The following is a 15,741-nucleotide window of genomic DNA, read 5'->3' as shown; positions in this document are numbered from 1 at the left end:
GTACTAAAATCAAGCACAGAAAGTGGCAATTCATCTATCATTCTATATGATTGTCAGCTGGTAAACGAGTAAGACTGCACTGTTCATAATCGGATCCTAAGAAAAATAAGTCCTGGAGATTTTCACATGCCCAGGAAAAATCACTCCAAACAAATACAGATTGGGAAACTTGCAGCAGGCATTTAGGGTTCTGCTTTCTCCTGCCAGCCTCTTGCCACATCCACTTCTTCATGCTACAGCAGAGGAGTCATTGACAGAGGTGTGCTTTGCTGTTTGCGCGGTTGTTTTTCACATAGCAAACTCCACGCTGCTACTTTTACAGCGTAAAACAGCATAAAGATGAAAGTATATAGGGGAACGTTCATCTGCTAGAAATACTGTACGTGTTGGAATAATTCAGTAACTGTGATCTGTTAAAAGTAACTTGAAACTTGTTAGAAATGCGTTTCAAAATGTACTGTTGTTGTGTCCAATTAAAACAGAAAACAGGATGAGGAGACTGTAGCACATCTAGTAGCAATAGGCAAGGGCCAGGACTTTTCCTTTGATGACTGTTCAGCTTGTTGTTTCCCATCAGTGTACTTTTCAGCTTCTTTGAACCATGGGATGTTTTGGACTGTGATTGCCATGTCAAGTGTATTTCAGATCAAATCAGGCACTTAATGTAATACCTACAATGTCAGTTCACTGAGACAGCTCCTCCTAGCTGTGGCTTTTACATTTAGTTCAGAGGTTGTCAGCATTTCTATTATAAATCTAATTTATCGCTTTTCTATAAAACGTAGCTCCAAGCTACTCTGTATTGTACAGCTAATTTGAATCACAAGATGAGTTTACTCACTGTGGGACCTGCAGAAAAAAAGCATGACCTTACATATCACAGTACTACTGAAAAAATAAAAATAAAAATAAATTGAAAAAAGACTAAATATAACAGAATAGACTTATGCTTATAGTCTATATGGTACCTGTTGTGCTCCTGGACATGTTCCCAGCCCACCAGCCAGCTCACTGTGGCTTCTGCAGACTGTCTGCAGTAATCCATGCATTGCTTTCTTTATATGGGATGTTTCAGAGATTACTTAAAAATTATCTGGTTTTTACCAATATCAAGTCCTATGGACTAATAGTTGAGCTGTACTTTTGATCCTTGCCTCCATCTCCTCTCATGCAACACTTCACAAGTTTATTGGTTCCAATAGATTTGTTTCTTCATACAGCTTTTATCAAGAATCAGTTTACAGTTGATAGAGCAGAATATTGATTAAAACTTCCAGTTGTAGATATATTAAGCTATTCAGTAATAAAGAGCTGAAGAAGATTCTTTCTGTGCTGAATCACAGGGAATGAAATGGCAGATGTGATTCAAGGTCAGTAAAGACAAAATGATGGGGGTAATGACCCTAAGATCCCACAGAATGATGGGTTTCTGCCTCTCATGGAGTACATCCTGGAGTTACAGCAGATTGCTCAGGGAAAATTTTGCATGCATGTCCTAAGCAAAATGAATGCCAAAAATTATTAGAAAAGAATAGGGGACTAAGCAGGAAACATTTGCTGCTGCACAAATTGTTTCATCAGCATCTGGAAAAGTAGTTGAAAGGACAGCAACGACATCTGAGACATGGAACTACAAAGGGACAACTTGCATATCCAAGAGTCACTCAGTGAACACTTTTCCATGTATATAGGTTTTGTTGGAGTATCCAAATTTTTGGGTATTAGGAGTGGCTAAGAGTTGCATTTATTATTAATTCTGTATGCAGTGATATTGCAATGTTTCTTTCAAATTAATGAGGCAATAATGGCTACTTCTGATGTCTCTGTGATCTGTGAACAGAAACTGTCACTTACAGGGAACAATCTATCATCTCATAATAAAGTAAATGTCTCAAATACGTGAGATAAGTTGCCTATGAATAGCGTTTATCTCTCATCAGCTACAAAAGGAGTTTAGATTCTAGTGTCCAGAGTCTAGTGCAGATTTGTGATGCTAGATGAGACAACACACATTCTGAGTATTTGTACTTTTGCTGTCATTAGAGTGGATTGCTACTGTGCACCTGACTACGGTCTAGGTTTGGATGACATTCATTTGCCCTTAACATTTGTGTATTAAATTAAAATATCCATAATTAAATTGTTAGCGTAATGCTGTAGTTTTGCTAGCAGGAATGGAAAGATCTCTGCAAGAACCTCTAGAGGACAAGTTAACCCATCCTGAAAGAAGCTTTGGAGACTGTTTCAGGTGCCTCAGAAAGGTGAGATAAATAATTGCCAATAAGGAGAAAGACAGTGGTACTTAATGGTGCCAGCACGTAAGAACTGTGGGATCTCTATGCAACTCAATTAAAAGTGTTGGAGCCCGAATTGGGTTTTGTCTAATCTGACATCACATCTCCGCATTCAAAAGCATGGCAGCTGGCATGGAGTTTCAGGCAGATAATCATCCATCTAGTTGCAATTTCTAGATTCTAGAACATTATCTAGAATTCAGAGTTTGTTTTCTGAGTCTCCTGTGGCCCTGCAGTCTCTAGCACTTCATTGTGTCCCTGGGCATGCTGCACAGCACTTATGTTTGGGATAGATTCAGGCTAAGATTGTAATTACTCACATACCTGTGGTCTGGCCTGGTATTATCCATCACAAAACCGTCACGTGCCAGGCATTGACAGCATACTTAAGAAGCTATTTTTTATGTGATATAACTAGCATATTGGGTAACTTTCTTGTAGCATTAAGGAGAACTTGCCAACTCTTTCAACACAATAGTTTCCAGACATTTTTTATAAAGCAGCAGGATTGCCTGGGTTCAGGCAAGCAGTCTGGACTGCGTGTCCCTTACAGGTACTTCTTCACGGTATAGGAAGAGTAGATCGAAGGAAATGATCTGTGTGCTACAAAATAATAGCACTGACTATTCTCTTCATTCCAGCTTCATTTCCATTTCAGCCCCCAGCCATGGTTTACAAGATGCTGAACCTGAGACCACTTGCAGCTTCAGCTCTTTGATGTCAGCTGCAGCATCCTACCTTCGGACTCTCATTTTCCTTACTAGTGCAGGAGCATGCTCTCATCTGCTTTGCTAAGTACTGCTATTTTCAACTGTCACTCCTCTTTTTAACCACTTCCATCTTGTGGCTTCTTATTTGTGCTCTGCAGCACCACATGGGACACCTGCTCTGCATTTGGCCACCTTCCCCAGACTGAAACTGCCCTGCTTGATTCTCCTGAAGGCAAGCATACTCAGTTTGCACACTTAAAAGGACTTCTACAGAGTTATAATGGTGATCTGCTGTTTGCTGTAAGATAATGTTTTTCTCAGCTGCTTGGACTGAGCACATTGGCTGTGTAGTCCAAAGAAGTCCTCCTACTCAGTGGAGTGCAAAGAAATAGACACTGGTGGAGCTGAGTATTCATGCTTGTTATATCCCTGGAGTCAACACTGGGGCAAAAGATTAAATGGATAGGATTCAAAGAAAACAGTTGAAAAAGGGTAATGTGTGGAAAAAAAGGCAGTAAATAAAGCAGGCTGAGCTCAGCAGCAGAGTGCATGGATGTTTGATTTAAAGCTCATCTGCCATATTTTTCCCTGTTCTAATGACAGAATTGAGAGATTTCCTCACTGCTTCAAAGATCTGAATTCTGCACGTAAAATCACTGTCTCCATATCTGAAGGAGGAATGTAGATTGCAGTTTTTAGTGCTGCACTAGCTTCATCCATGCCTGCAAAAATTACTTGTGTGTCTGTCAAGGGATTACTGGCTCTGCAGAGTCAGTTCTGTAAGACTCAAAGTCTGCATTTGCCACTAGTTTTCTTGTATATTTTCTTGTGTGTGTGTTGTTTTTTCCCTTGTGAGGTGACAGTAGCCTAATAAACTGTTGCCGTTTTCCACTATTTTATTATTATTTTTATGTTTGCCTTTTCAGGTTGCAAATTGTAATACTCTCCAGGAGACCCTATTACCCAAACACTTATTTTAGGATGAATGACAGTATATCACTCTTTAGAGCAACACATTCTTCTCTGTCTCCAGAGGCAGCTTAGGTAGTTCTTACAGTCTAGACACCAAATTCATTTGGATGGATGAAATTAAGTTGGTTGAATCCTGTGTGCCAACAATACTTATTTAAAAGACTCTCTTGCTACTAATTCCTTATGTTGGGAATGGTGACAACCTTTTCTGTATCCTGATGTATCAGTAACTGCTTTGGGACTTGACCCTGTAAAGGAGGCAGTCCTTGCGTATAGCCAAATGTTTCTGAGGTCTCTATGGGAAAGAGAGGTACAGTAGTTACAAGGTAACTTCATTCTGTGCTGATGAGTATCTCGTAGAATCACTAAGGTTGGAAAAGACCCTTTAAGATCAACGAGCCCAGTTGTAATTCCAGCCCCACCATACCCACTAACCACATCCCTCAGTGCCACATCCACACATTTCTTGAACACCTCCAGGCACAGTGAGTCCACCACTTTCCTGAGCAGCCTGTGCCACTTCCTCACCATTCTTTCTGAGAAGAATTTTTCCTAATATTCCATTACCTCCCATCCTATCACTGGAGATTACACACTACCTGGGAGAAGAGGCCAACCCTCACCTTGCTATAACCTCCTTTCCTTGCTATAATCTCACAGTAGAGCAATAACATCTTTGCTGAGCCTCCTCTTCTCCAGGCTGAACAATCAATCCCAATCAACTACTCCTCATAAGACTTGTGCTCCTTTGCAGAGAAGGGCTGTGTTGCCCTTCTCTGGACATACTCCAGGGTGTCAATGTCTTTCCTGTAGTGAGGGACCCAAAAATGAACACAGTACTGAAGGCACTTGGTCTTGTTGTACCTCATACGTATGGCCTCAGCCCAGCAATCCAACCAACCCACATCCTTCTGTAGGGCCTTCCTACCCCCAGGCAGATCAACACTTCCTCCCACTTTGGTGTTGTCTGGGAACATACTGAGAATGCACCCAATCCCCTTGTCCAGTTTGTCAATAAAGATATTAAACAGGACAGGTCCCAATATTGACCCCTGAAGAACATTGCTCATGACCTGTCGCCATCTGGATTGAGCTCCATTCACCACCTCTCACTGTGTCAGTCATCCAGCCAGTCTTTTATTCAGTGAAGAGTACAACTGTCCAAGCTGTATGTTGCCACATTCTCCAGGATAATGCTATGGGAGACAGTGTCAACTATACCTTCCTGAAGTAGGTATAGTTTCTGAGGCTTCAGGACAATGGGCATGGATGGTTCTCTGCTTTCATTTCTGAAGCAGCCTGAAAACGCAGATGAATGATAAATGGTAAATTTTAGTGTATTATCATTTGTCTTCTGAGCTAGTAACTTCATCTTCTCCGTAACCTCACAGTGCAGGTAGGGCACTTCTTCCAGCATGTGATAAGCATTTAACTTTGCAGAAGAAGCAGAACCATCCTGGGTTTTGGGGCACTATTTGCAAAAAAAGGTGGTATTTCTACACTTGGGCACTACGCTTTTTTGTGTTGCTTTTTAAGAATTTGTCAAGCTCTTAAAGTGGTCTTCAGCAGTATACTTTTCCTAGTGATAATGCATAGACTTCATTAAGTGTCCACTAAAATTGCTGAGCCATGTTTTCTTGAGTTTGTGGTTTGTGGAAGGATTTTGGAAAACTTGAATCTGACATGTCTGGCAAAGCTGCATGAATTTACTGAAAAACTTGTTTTCCCCTCTATATACAGACCCTAATATGGTTAATGCAGGAGAAATGAATGGTTCTGGCAACCTGATGGATTTTCTGGATGAGCCTTTTCCTGATGTTGGGACTTATGAAGATTTCCACACTATTGACTGGCTGCGAGAGAAATCACGTGACACTGACCGCCACAGGAAGGTAATGGCAGCTGGATTTGGTGTGTCACAGACCCTGAGTTATGGCCATCTCAGTCGTGAGAAAAAGCAGCAGTTTTCCAATGCTCTTAATTCCTACTTTGCAGTATCATTTGCGGAGAACTTATAAAAATATAGGTTTGATATATCCTGAGTTTGTAAATGTGGAAGTGTTTTCTGCAATTTATAGCAGAGCATCTCTGAAGTATGGTTGGGACTGGAGGGAGTAGAGAGTAGAAGAATTTTTAACCTACTTTTGAGTGGATTAATTTTTTTTTTGTTTTGCCATTATGCACTAAAGCTGTGCTAGCCTGAATCAAAAACACAACTCAATGTACATATTGTTTCAGATTACAAACAAAAGTAAGGAATCCATATGGGAATTCATCAAGAGTTTGCTGGATGCCTGGTCAGGATGGGTTGTAATGCTTCTCATAGGACTACTGGCAGGTATGTGTGTGTTACATTACTTTTTCCTGGAACCACCTCACCCAAATTTGCTGCAGTACCATTTGTTTCTCCCTTTACTTTGTTCTCTGTTCACTAATGTTTCAAGCTAAAAAAAATAGTTACGTATCCTTGCAGTTATAATATTTAATAAAAGCACTCCTGTTGAGTGCTGACTTGGAAAAAACACCATTAATCTATAGAGAGATTTTCTTTGAAAATAAGAATGTAAGTACTTTACTCTCAATTGCACTTTCTGAGTCTTCAATTCAAACTAGCCAGTTTTATTGTAGATTTTTTTTCCCTGTCTTCACTTAACTGCATTCTGCAAGTAGATGTTGTCATGTGGGGAAATAAAATGTTGGCCGTATACAGTCAAGAGGGAGCTTTGTAAATCATTATATCCACTTGGTTATCTTTTTATATATGCATGAAGGGAAAATACAATTTCAAACTTAGTTCTGCATTTGCTTTCAAGCCAGACAGATATTACATTTCACAGCCTGTTTGAACTCAGATGGCAAATTCATTAATTGCTCGAATTGCTCTTGTCTTTTGCACACAATAGCACATCTTCCAATGTGAAAAGCTCTACTTCTATTACGAAGTTGAAACAGCTATCATTTTTTTGTATTTTTCCAGTGATGCCAGGGTGCTCTGGTGTGACAGTGCTTGGTAGAATCACAATGCAAAGCTTCGCAATTTCCAAGCAGTGTAAATCTCTTTTCTGCTATCTGCCAACTTAACACATTTATTGTAGCTGTTTAGGTGTTTTAGAAGTGCTGGGGAAGGTCTTGAGAAAACACTGATGAAGTGACATTTTGGCAAATGGTTCTGTTGTATACATGTTTCCACAGTAGTTTTGATGGGTGAATGAGATGGGAAGAAAGAAAAAGTGCAAGGTTTGTTTCAGTTCCAGATCACAATGAAAGCTCGTTCCGGCAGCCGCAAGGTTATTGAAACCCAGAACTGATAACCTCCATTAAAGCTCTAACGCTCATACAGGTCAAGGGTAAGCTGGAACTGAGGTGCATTAACTTCTGCAAACTTTGTGATGACACAAGTGCAGAACAGTACGTTTTACCACAAAGAGTAGAGATTAGTCTGTTTTTAAATTGTTTTTTTAATTGTTTTTTAATTGACTTGTGAATCAGCAAGAGAAAAAATTATCTGCATGTTCATGATCCAAGCTGTAGACTTTGTCTGCTCTTGGAATGATACATGTACTCTGTGCCTGTCAAAGATGAAGCCTTGGCTCAGCTGCATGGCTGTGGGGCAGCTCTTGGGCAGCTGAATTGAGGCACTGCCAAGGGCAAGAACAGGGGATGGTGAGGAGGGGGAAAGCAGCAGCAGTATTATCCAGGGCATGAGGGGACTGTGCCCCTGCCACAGCCTTGGTGGGGACAGAGGCCAGCAAGGTGGGACTTTTGGGGAAGGGGATGGCAGGAGCCTCCACGTATTTCCAAAGGCACTTGGAAAAGTTATTCAGGCCCAGGAGTTTAAAGTTAGCTTAAATTTTTCATTCCAGGTGGAGGATGTATAGACCAGGGGACCAAATTCAGTTCCTTTGATGGAAAAATATGGAAATAAACATATGCTATATTGCAGTTTTGCAGTGACATGTCTAGACAGCAATGTTAAGATGTCTAGCTTTACAGTTAAAGGATTGACTTTCTGGGTTGCTGAGCACTCTGCAACTTCCATTAATTTCACTTGAAGTTGCAAAGATTTAGAACTTGGATAAAATCTAGTTCTGGTCACTGGGCTTATTAATCAGTAACTATTGTACTATTATCCTGCAGGCACTGGTCTTTTCCTCTTGTGATTTTCTCTGTAAAATATGCGTAGTAAATCACAGCATTTTCCTCTTTATGTGGATTCCATGTAGCAAAAGGGATTACTTCAGTATATAATTACGCACATTTTCTTAGAGGCACAGAGGTGCATGGAAGCTTGTGTTAGAGAACTGAATGTTATTTTCCTACTCTGTTATTCACTTGATTAGGGGAAAAACATTCAAAAGCTTCCTTCATTTGCACCTTCTACTAGGTAGCATTAATATTAAATTGTTTGATTATGGATTATATGAATTACAAAGATTGGAGTGACAATAGAGAATGATAAATGTCCACCAACAGATGTAAGAGGCACAGCATTGGGTGCTTATGCTCAAGGGCTGAGAATTCTTTGTGCTATTTCCTGAAAGTTTCAGAAAATTGGAGAAGAATTTAGAGTTTACTTTATCCCAGAGTTATGCATGCTGATGTTATAACATGATGGTTTCTACTCGTCTAAAAACGTATTTCATCATTTCCAAAGAAATATGGGGAAATGGAAAGAGAGTACAAGAGAAAGCCAAGGCCTACAAAGAAAATCACTGTTACAGGCATCACAACTCCTGCAGCCTGTTTGTGGTCTTGTCTGGTATGTGATGAGAAGTAAAGGCCTTAAGTAAAGGCCAAGAGAGGTTCAGGTTGGATATTAGGAAAAATTCTTCTCAGAAAGAGTGGTGAGGCAGTGGCACAGGCTGCCCAGAGAGGTGGTGGAGTCACTGTCCCTGGAGGTGTTCAAGAAACATGTGGATGTGGCACTGAAGGATTTGGTTAGTGGGTGCAGTGTGATGGGTTGGTGATTGGACTAAATGATCTTAGAGGACTTTTCCAACCTTAGTGATTCTATGATTCTGTGTATAGTTCTTCATACTCTTCTGTTACAACAAAAATTCTACACTGCTAATGTAGTTGAGTTTGCCTGGTGACAGGTACTCTTCCTAAGACGCTGAGAAAATATGCTCATGTATAAAGCCTTGTGGATGTCATTATTTTTGGTTCTATGAATAAAAAGCAGGTTGTGCATGCCTGAATTATTTGAATTTTATTATTCTTGTTATTATTTTCTTCTTATTTCACAGAAATAAAAAGCAGAAACTTTATTTACAGGTCAAATGAACTGACTCCTAAGGGAAAAAAAAGAGCAAGCCTTCCACACCTCCTCCTTCAGCTTATTGGATACTTAGCAGGAACCGGAAAAATAAAAGTGTTGAAACTATAAAGACGATCCATTACCTTTTCCAAAATATTTTAATATCGCTGAAATTCACCGACAAAATACACTGGAAAAGCAATGTTTCCCTTGGGGTCACACCACGTGAAATTTACGCGTCTTCTGTCCACTGGATGTCGCTGTAGGTCCGTGGAGTTACTGGGAGAAAACTTAAATAGGGTTTACGTCCACAAAGAGAGAATTTAAAGAGTAATTTTAATCTATGCGTTCGGATTGGTAATGAATGTAGACATCAAGAGTCTGATTCCATTAAGTTCATAAGTCAAAATTTGGCATCCGTATTGTTTTTGCACTGAAACCATCCTTTAAAAGGTTGCTGTCTTGGGACAAGAAAGACTAGAGGAAAGCAGCAGTGTCCTCCTCCTATCCGCCCCTGAAATGCAGTGTGGCTTGGGCCCTGTGGCTTAGTCCTTATACACGGCCCTGCTGACCTCCATCAGATGGTATGCCTGCCTGGCACAGGCTGCAGGAACAGGCCCAGCATTACTTAGGCCTTCCCTCTTTGTCAATTAGCCAGCATGAAAATAACAGTATTTTTTTAAAAAATGGTTTAGGAGAGAATGCTGATAGATCAAACATGTTGGTATGGCTGTTTCTTTGCAGTTCTCACACCGTTTCTTCCACTTCTTTGGTATGTCCATGCATTCCAACCTGAGCAATTGTATGATTCTATGATTCTATGATATATTGCAGCTTCTTCCCCAGATGATGTATTTTTGCTTTTATTATAAACAGATGTATTTACATCACGGCTTGGTATTTTTTGATGCCACATCTCCTTTTCATGCATTTCCTTTTTCAGGCACGTTAGCTGGAGTGATAGATTTAGCTGTGGATTGGATGACAGACCTAAAGGAAGGTGTCTGCCTGTCTGCATTCTGGTACAGCCACGAGCAGTGCTGCTGGACGTCTAATGAAACGACCTTTGATGACAGAGACAAATGTCCCCAGTGGCAGAAATGGTCTGAACTTCTTGTAAACCAGTCAGAGGTATGGGAGACCTGATTGGGGTGGGGTCAAGGAAGCCAGGGAACGCCTCTTTTTCATACTTGCTGATGCTCTTTCCAGGTAGATTCTCTGAAAGAGAAAACTTTATGAATGGAAATTGATGCATTTGTTTGTTTGGTTGATGGGTGCTGTTGTTGTTTTGTTGTTGTTATTGTTTGTTTGTTTTTGAAGACATTACCACAAGCAATATCTGCATAATTGAGGATAGGCCCCATTGTTATAATACCATCTGTGATGGAAACTGGAAAATCTCTCTCTCTCTTTTTTTTCTATCCTTTTTTTTTTCTTTTTTTTTTTTTTTTAATTGTAGTTTTTTTTTCAGTACAAATGATAATGTTTCAAGGCAGAATGTGTGGAAGTTTTGAATTTTAAGACATCTATGGTAGTCTTCCTTAACCCCTTGTGGCAGACGGTACTTTCATGGTATTTTGTTTCCACCTCAGATATTCAATGTATTGAATAATATCAATTCCTTCAAAACTCAAATTATTGTATTGAAAAACATTCCCCATTTTTACAGGTGACTTGGAGGCAAAATTGAATATGACAATGGGTAGGTGAGATGGATGTGTCATTGGAAAGAAAGGGCTTATGTGACATCAAAGTCCCTAACAGAACTTTTGGTTTGTTTTTAAATAAATGGTAATGGAGTTTAGGCAATAATAAAGGAAGGAAAATACATACTTTTATGGCATAAATCTTCTGCAGCCAGGCAACTGAAAATAGGCAACTTGGAGACATTGTCTCAGATCTTCCTCCAGTGTGGAGATGGTCCGACCCTGCAGAAAATGTTTGAAGGCACCTTCATTGCTGTACAAGATTCTCATTCATGTTCACTTCAGTGCCGCTTTAAGTCTGTAGTTCAAGTAATACTAGATGAGAGTGTCTGTCAATATGTACAACCCAATTTTCCCTACTTCTAATTAACTGTAGTGAAGGTAGTGGGGGTGCTTACTGTTCCTGAACATTCCCACCACTTAATCACAGGCAGAAATCTCTCTGTACAGCTTCCAGTCTACAATGCCAAACTTGCCTTTGCCAGAGGTTTTCTAGGCTTGCACAGTTCTTCACAAACAGATGGTTCAGATGGGTGTATCTTTGTAACAGTGAAGAAATATTACCGTGGTATAAGGTTGCAGGACTGGGGACAGGGTTGTAATTTAAGTGAACAAAAAATGTGGCAAATCAAAAAAGGGTAGAATGTTACAATTGTTATGGGATTTAGAAATCCTGTGCATGTGTTTGACATGCTGTTACTCTGAGAACCTGGAATATTTAAACAGAGCATTTCCTTGAGAAAATTTATTGCTTTCACCTGCTGCACAATCTTAGCCATCATGACTGTTGTATGTCGTGGCTTATAAGAAAAGTATCATCTAGGTGGACAATGTAAAATTTAGCTCATTTATATCCAAACTGGGCTTATGACCTCCTAGTATCATGTCACTGTGGGAAAAAAGGGTTCTTTCTTAGTTCTAGTCTTATTCTCACAGCAAAGGAGGCTCTAAGATCCATAGTTTTCTGGCTGCCATGACCCAGTGGAGGCTGCAATATTAATAAGAAGTATCTATTACTATTATATACAAATCCATGGCAAAGATCTGTAATACTCCAACAGAAATGTGGATTTGGCAAGTAAAAATTATGTTCTATTGCAAAAGGTTTATGATGTGGGCAAGTTCTACATGATTCCTACATGATTCCTCTAAGAGGAATCATAATATACTGAATGATATTAAGTTTCAGGATTATTGTTATTGTTATTATTGAACGTGGCTGTATTGCTTGAATTGGTATTCTACATTTGGGTAGCTGCTCTGTAGAACAGCAGTGCACAGGAGAACTAATTTAGATTACATTCCAGACAAAAAGTTCTCAGGGCAATTTCTCCAAGGGTACTCTATCAGATGTGTCTACTTTTTTATGCGTGACTGTGACTCTTTCTCATCATAGCCAACTAAATTTGACATTTTGAGGACTAAGATTTAGACTACTTCTTCCTTGTGGTTTTTCTGATTTATGACTGATAAACCCTCTACGTATGCTCTCACTGATAATTGTGACATTTCCTATAGCATCTCTTGAAAAAATGATTTAATTCTAGTCCTATTAAATGAGCCTAAAGCGGTCTTGATGTAAATTGTTATGGAAAACATAATAGTGCATCAGAAACATCCCAGGCTATTTTTTTTCCCCTAATCGCTATTTTGTAGACCAACAGTGTTCTTCAACCCTCTGGTTATGAATTGCTTCCAAAAAGCACGTAAAGAGTGTTGTAATACAAGAGAGTTTCAAAAACTCAAATCCACTGAATCTATGGATGTTTAACATTACATAAGATGCCACCCAATTCAGCTAGATCTCTAGCCAACATCTGGTGCCTCAGAGCTTCTGCAGATCCGGCTTGGCCCTTCAACTACACTGGAGCTGAGGGCCCTATATTCTAACACTTACTTCATGTCTACCCAAGCTAGAGGGAAGGACCACATGTCTTCCATGGCTCGTGATACTGGATCTGGATATGGCTTGTAACACAATCACTGGATGGTTGAGATTGGAAGGGACCTCTGGAGATAATGTGGTGTAGGCCTGCTCAAGCAGGGCCACCTACAGCAGGTTGCCTAGGACTATGCCCAACCTGCTGGATCTCCTGTCATGAAGGTTGCAAGCAAAGGAAGCCTCTCTATATCTTGGACCCATTTCCCAACTTTGCAGCCTTGAATCTTAAGGATGCATATTGCTATAAAGTCCATAGGAGGAAGTCTGCTAGTTATGACATCTCCATTTGAGTCAGAATAGAGCTCTTTGCCTCTATGAAAACAAGTATTGTTTAGCATAGCAATGGATGGCATCCTGAGGGATGTGTTTTATTTCAAAATTTTAAATTTGTGAGAATAGTTTTCAATTATGTTCAATTTGTACCTAATCAGGACTGAAACCAGATCTGAAATGTTGCTAGATAGTTGTAAACTAAAATATAAAGTTTTGCTCCATTCCACTGCTTGCTTCATCACTATTGCTGCCAGAGGGAGTCCTCAGAGCCACTGCTGGAAAAGATGTTAGCAAGATCATCTCCACTGATGAGCTTTTTCAGTCTCTGATTCCAGTATAGATGTTTTCTGGTTCAACGCATATAATGAATGAGAAATGACCCATTTGCTATACTGAGTTACTACTACTTCACTTCCCAAAGGATTTATTATTTTTAATCATTAGAAACTGCTGCAATTGGATCTGTAGGAAAACAGATATCTGGAAAATGTAACAGTGAGCGTTGTCCTTAGGGATAAGACTGAACTGGCCACGTAGAATCTTGTGAGGTCTTGCCACAATGCAGTAGGTGTATGTGTGACCGCAATAATGAGCTGATATAATTTTCATCCCATTTCTCAGATGTGAAAGAAGCGGAATTAAGAAGAAATGAAGTTAGTTAGACTAAAGTGAATTTAGAATCAGAATTGCAGCTTTATGTCAGTGTTGTAGGGCCACATTTTTGTGATGGCATAAGTCTTTGGAGCTAAGCCAGGTTCACAGTATTTTGTCCTGGGACAACATATCCAGAGTTTTCTTTGGAGGAAGAGTAAATATTGCCATAGCTGTTTGTAATTGAAAGCACTAAGAGAAAACAGTCATGAAGAAACAAGGCTGTCTTCAGCTGCAGCAACATACATCCATGATTACTATAGACAGATGTCAATCACTATAAGTGTCAGATCCATGACTTCTAGGTTCTCAGGGCACTGCAGGATGGTATTGTACTGTTTTTATTAGCAAGGCCAACTGCTAATGTCAGCAAGCATAAGAGGAACTTAACAAATGCCCTTCTTTCAAATATATCCACAAGGTTAAGGGCAGTGGTTTCCTTGCTGTTTTTTCAATTGAGTAGAGATCAGGAAAATGAGGCTTAGCAAGGATTCGTGTTGTTAAGGGTTGATTTCTTTCAAGCTTGCAAACAGAGACGCTTCACCGTGTTGGGTTTTTTTTTTAATGACTGGAAACTGGGTCTGGTCAACTCAATTAACAGGAGACACGATACAACTGATTAAAGCCTGTTTTCCTACTTGATTTACCGCAACGTTGATATCCACACTGCTGTCCTGCAAGAGCAGAGAAAAGCGCCTTGATGTTCCTCAGCAGCTGGGCTTGCATCCGGTAGGAAGAGTTCACTGAGAGGTGAAGAATTCATACCAGTTCATGCACGGAGTTTCATCTTGTTTTTTGTTCTGTAGCGTCATGTTGCTTTGACATGTTGCTTGAGATTGTTTGAAAAATAAAGCTCCTTGCATCAGTCCAGTTTCTTCAGCTAAGTTCTCTTTTGTCTGTGTAGGTGAGGTTTTTGAAATTTATCTAATAATTATGCTTGTTAAGAGGGAGGAGTAGTTTAAGACAACCTTGAACAACGATTTTGACTTGGTCATTGAGAATGGCAGAAAACTTGAAGGTCACTGCTAACTATGCTTTCACTATGGTCCTGAACAGTCAACCACAGCTCATGATCACTACTGTTTCCATTCTATCAGTAAAGTAAATATGTTTAGTTTGCAGATGGCTTTAATTAATGACTGGAATACTTTTAAAATATCAAGGATATGTGATATGTTAGGGTGGTGTCTGTCAAGATACTGTGTTTTCAAATGATTTTCACTATGTCATAGATGGTATCATATAGAAAGAAAGGATTTATTTATGCTTTCACCCTTCTACTCTGTGAACTGAACTGGCCACTAATATACACAGCGATAAAGTTTGAAAAGATCAGCATTTGTATGGAGAGCTGCTCTTTAAATACCCTTTATGTCCTTCACAAACTGACTGAATGGATTAGGTTAGATATATATATAAGTGTGCTGCTTCTTCACATGGGTAGCAAATTTTTTTGGAGCATATGAGCCCATCTGTCCTTCCTGATAGAAAGCAGCAACTAGCATGTAAATGAAAAGACCAGGCTTCATGCCATCCTCATTTCTAGAAGAAACATGGGACTTACTATCCTGTCTTTTCTAACAATGTTTATTTCTGTTATTTTTCTAGGGTGCAAGTGCTTACATTCTAAACTACTTTCTGTACATTCTATGGGCTCTGTGTTTTGCTTTCCTGGCAGTTTCCCTGGTCAGGGTGTTTGCTCCCTATGCCTGCGGCTCTGGAATCCCAGAGGTGAGTTTCTCTTTACAGATGAATATCTAAAAACCGAGCCAAAGAAAAGATCATTTGCTGCCTTTTCTTCTTCCAGAACTGTACTATGAGGCAGCATAGCTATAAACCTCATGTGTCTTCATTCCTTTGTCTAACCTGTGTTCATGGTAACAATCAGAATTTTACGTAGTAGAAAATGTTCAAATGCCACTTGTGACTTGTTAAC

The 15,741-nt window shown here is 39.7% G+C and overlaps 1 protein-coding gene across 4 annotated transcripts in view; it reads left to right on the top strand.

Moving 5' to 3' along the window:
* CLCN4 (Cl-/H+ antiporter 4) overlaps positions 1–15,741 on the top strand; it is a 36,187-nt gene that overhangs the window by 7,578 nt on the left and 12,868 nt on the right. For 2 of the 4 annotated variants that reach the window (XM_003203097.5, XM_010726640.4), the window contains exons 2-5: positions 5,717–5,868; positions 6,215–6,314; positions 10,177–10,364; positions 15,414–15,536. In XM_003203097.5, the coding sequence (XP_003203145.2) occupies positions 5,717–5,868; positions 6,215–6,314; positions 10,177–10,364; positions 15,414–15,536 (563 nt within the window). Of the gene's footprint in view, positions 1–2,172; positions 2,262–5,716; positions 5,869–6,214; positions 6,315–9,250; positions 9,500–10,176; positions 10,365–15,413; positions 15,537–15,741 lie in introns of those variants that run through there. The other 2 variants (XM_019622319.3, XM_010726655.4) reach the window with 2 other exon arrangements.

The sequence above is a fragment of the Meleagris gallopavo genome, chromosome 1, assembly GCF_905368555.1.
Source record: "Meleagris gallopavo chromosome 1, MGAL_WU_HG_1.1, whole genome shotgun sequence".
NCBI lineage: Eukaryota > Metazoa > Chordata > Aves > Galliformes > Phasianidae > Meleagris > Meleagris gallopavo.
This window is presented reverse-complemented; position numbering and strand designations above follow the sequence as displayed.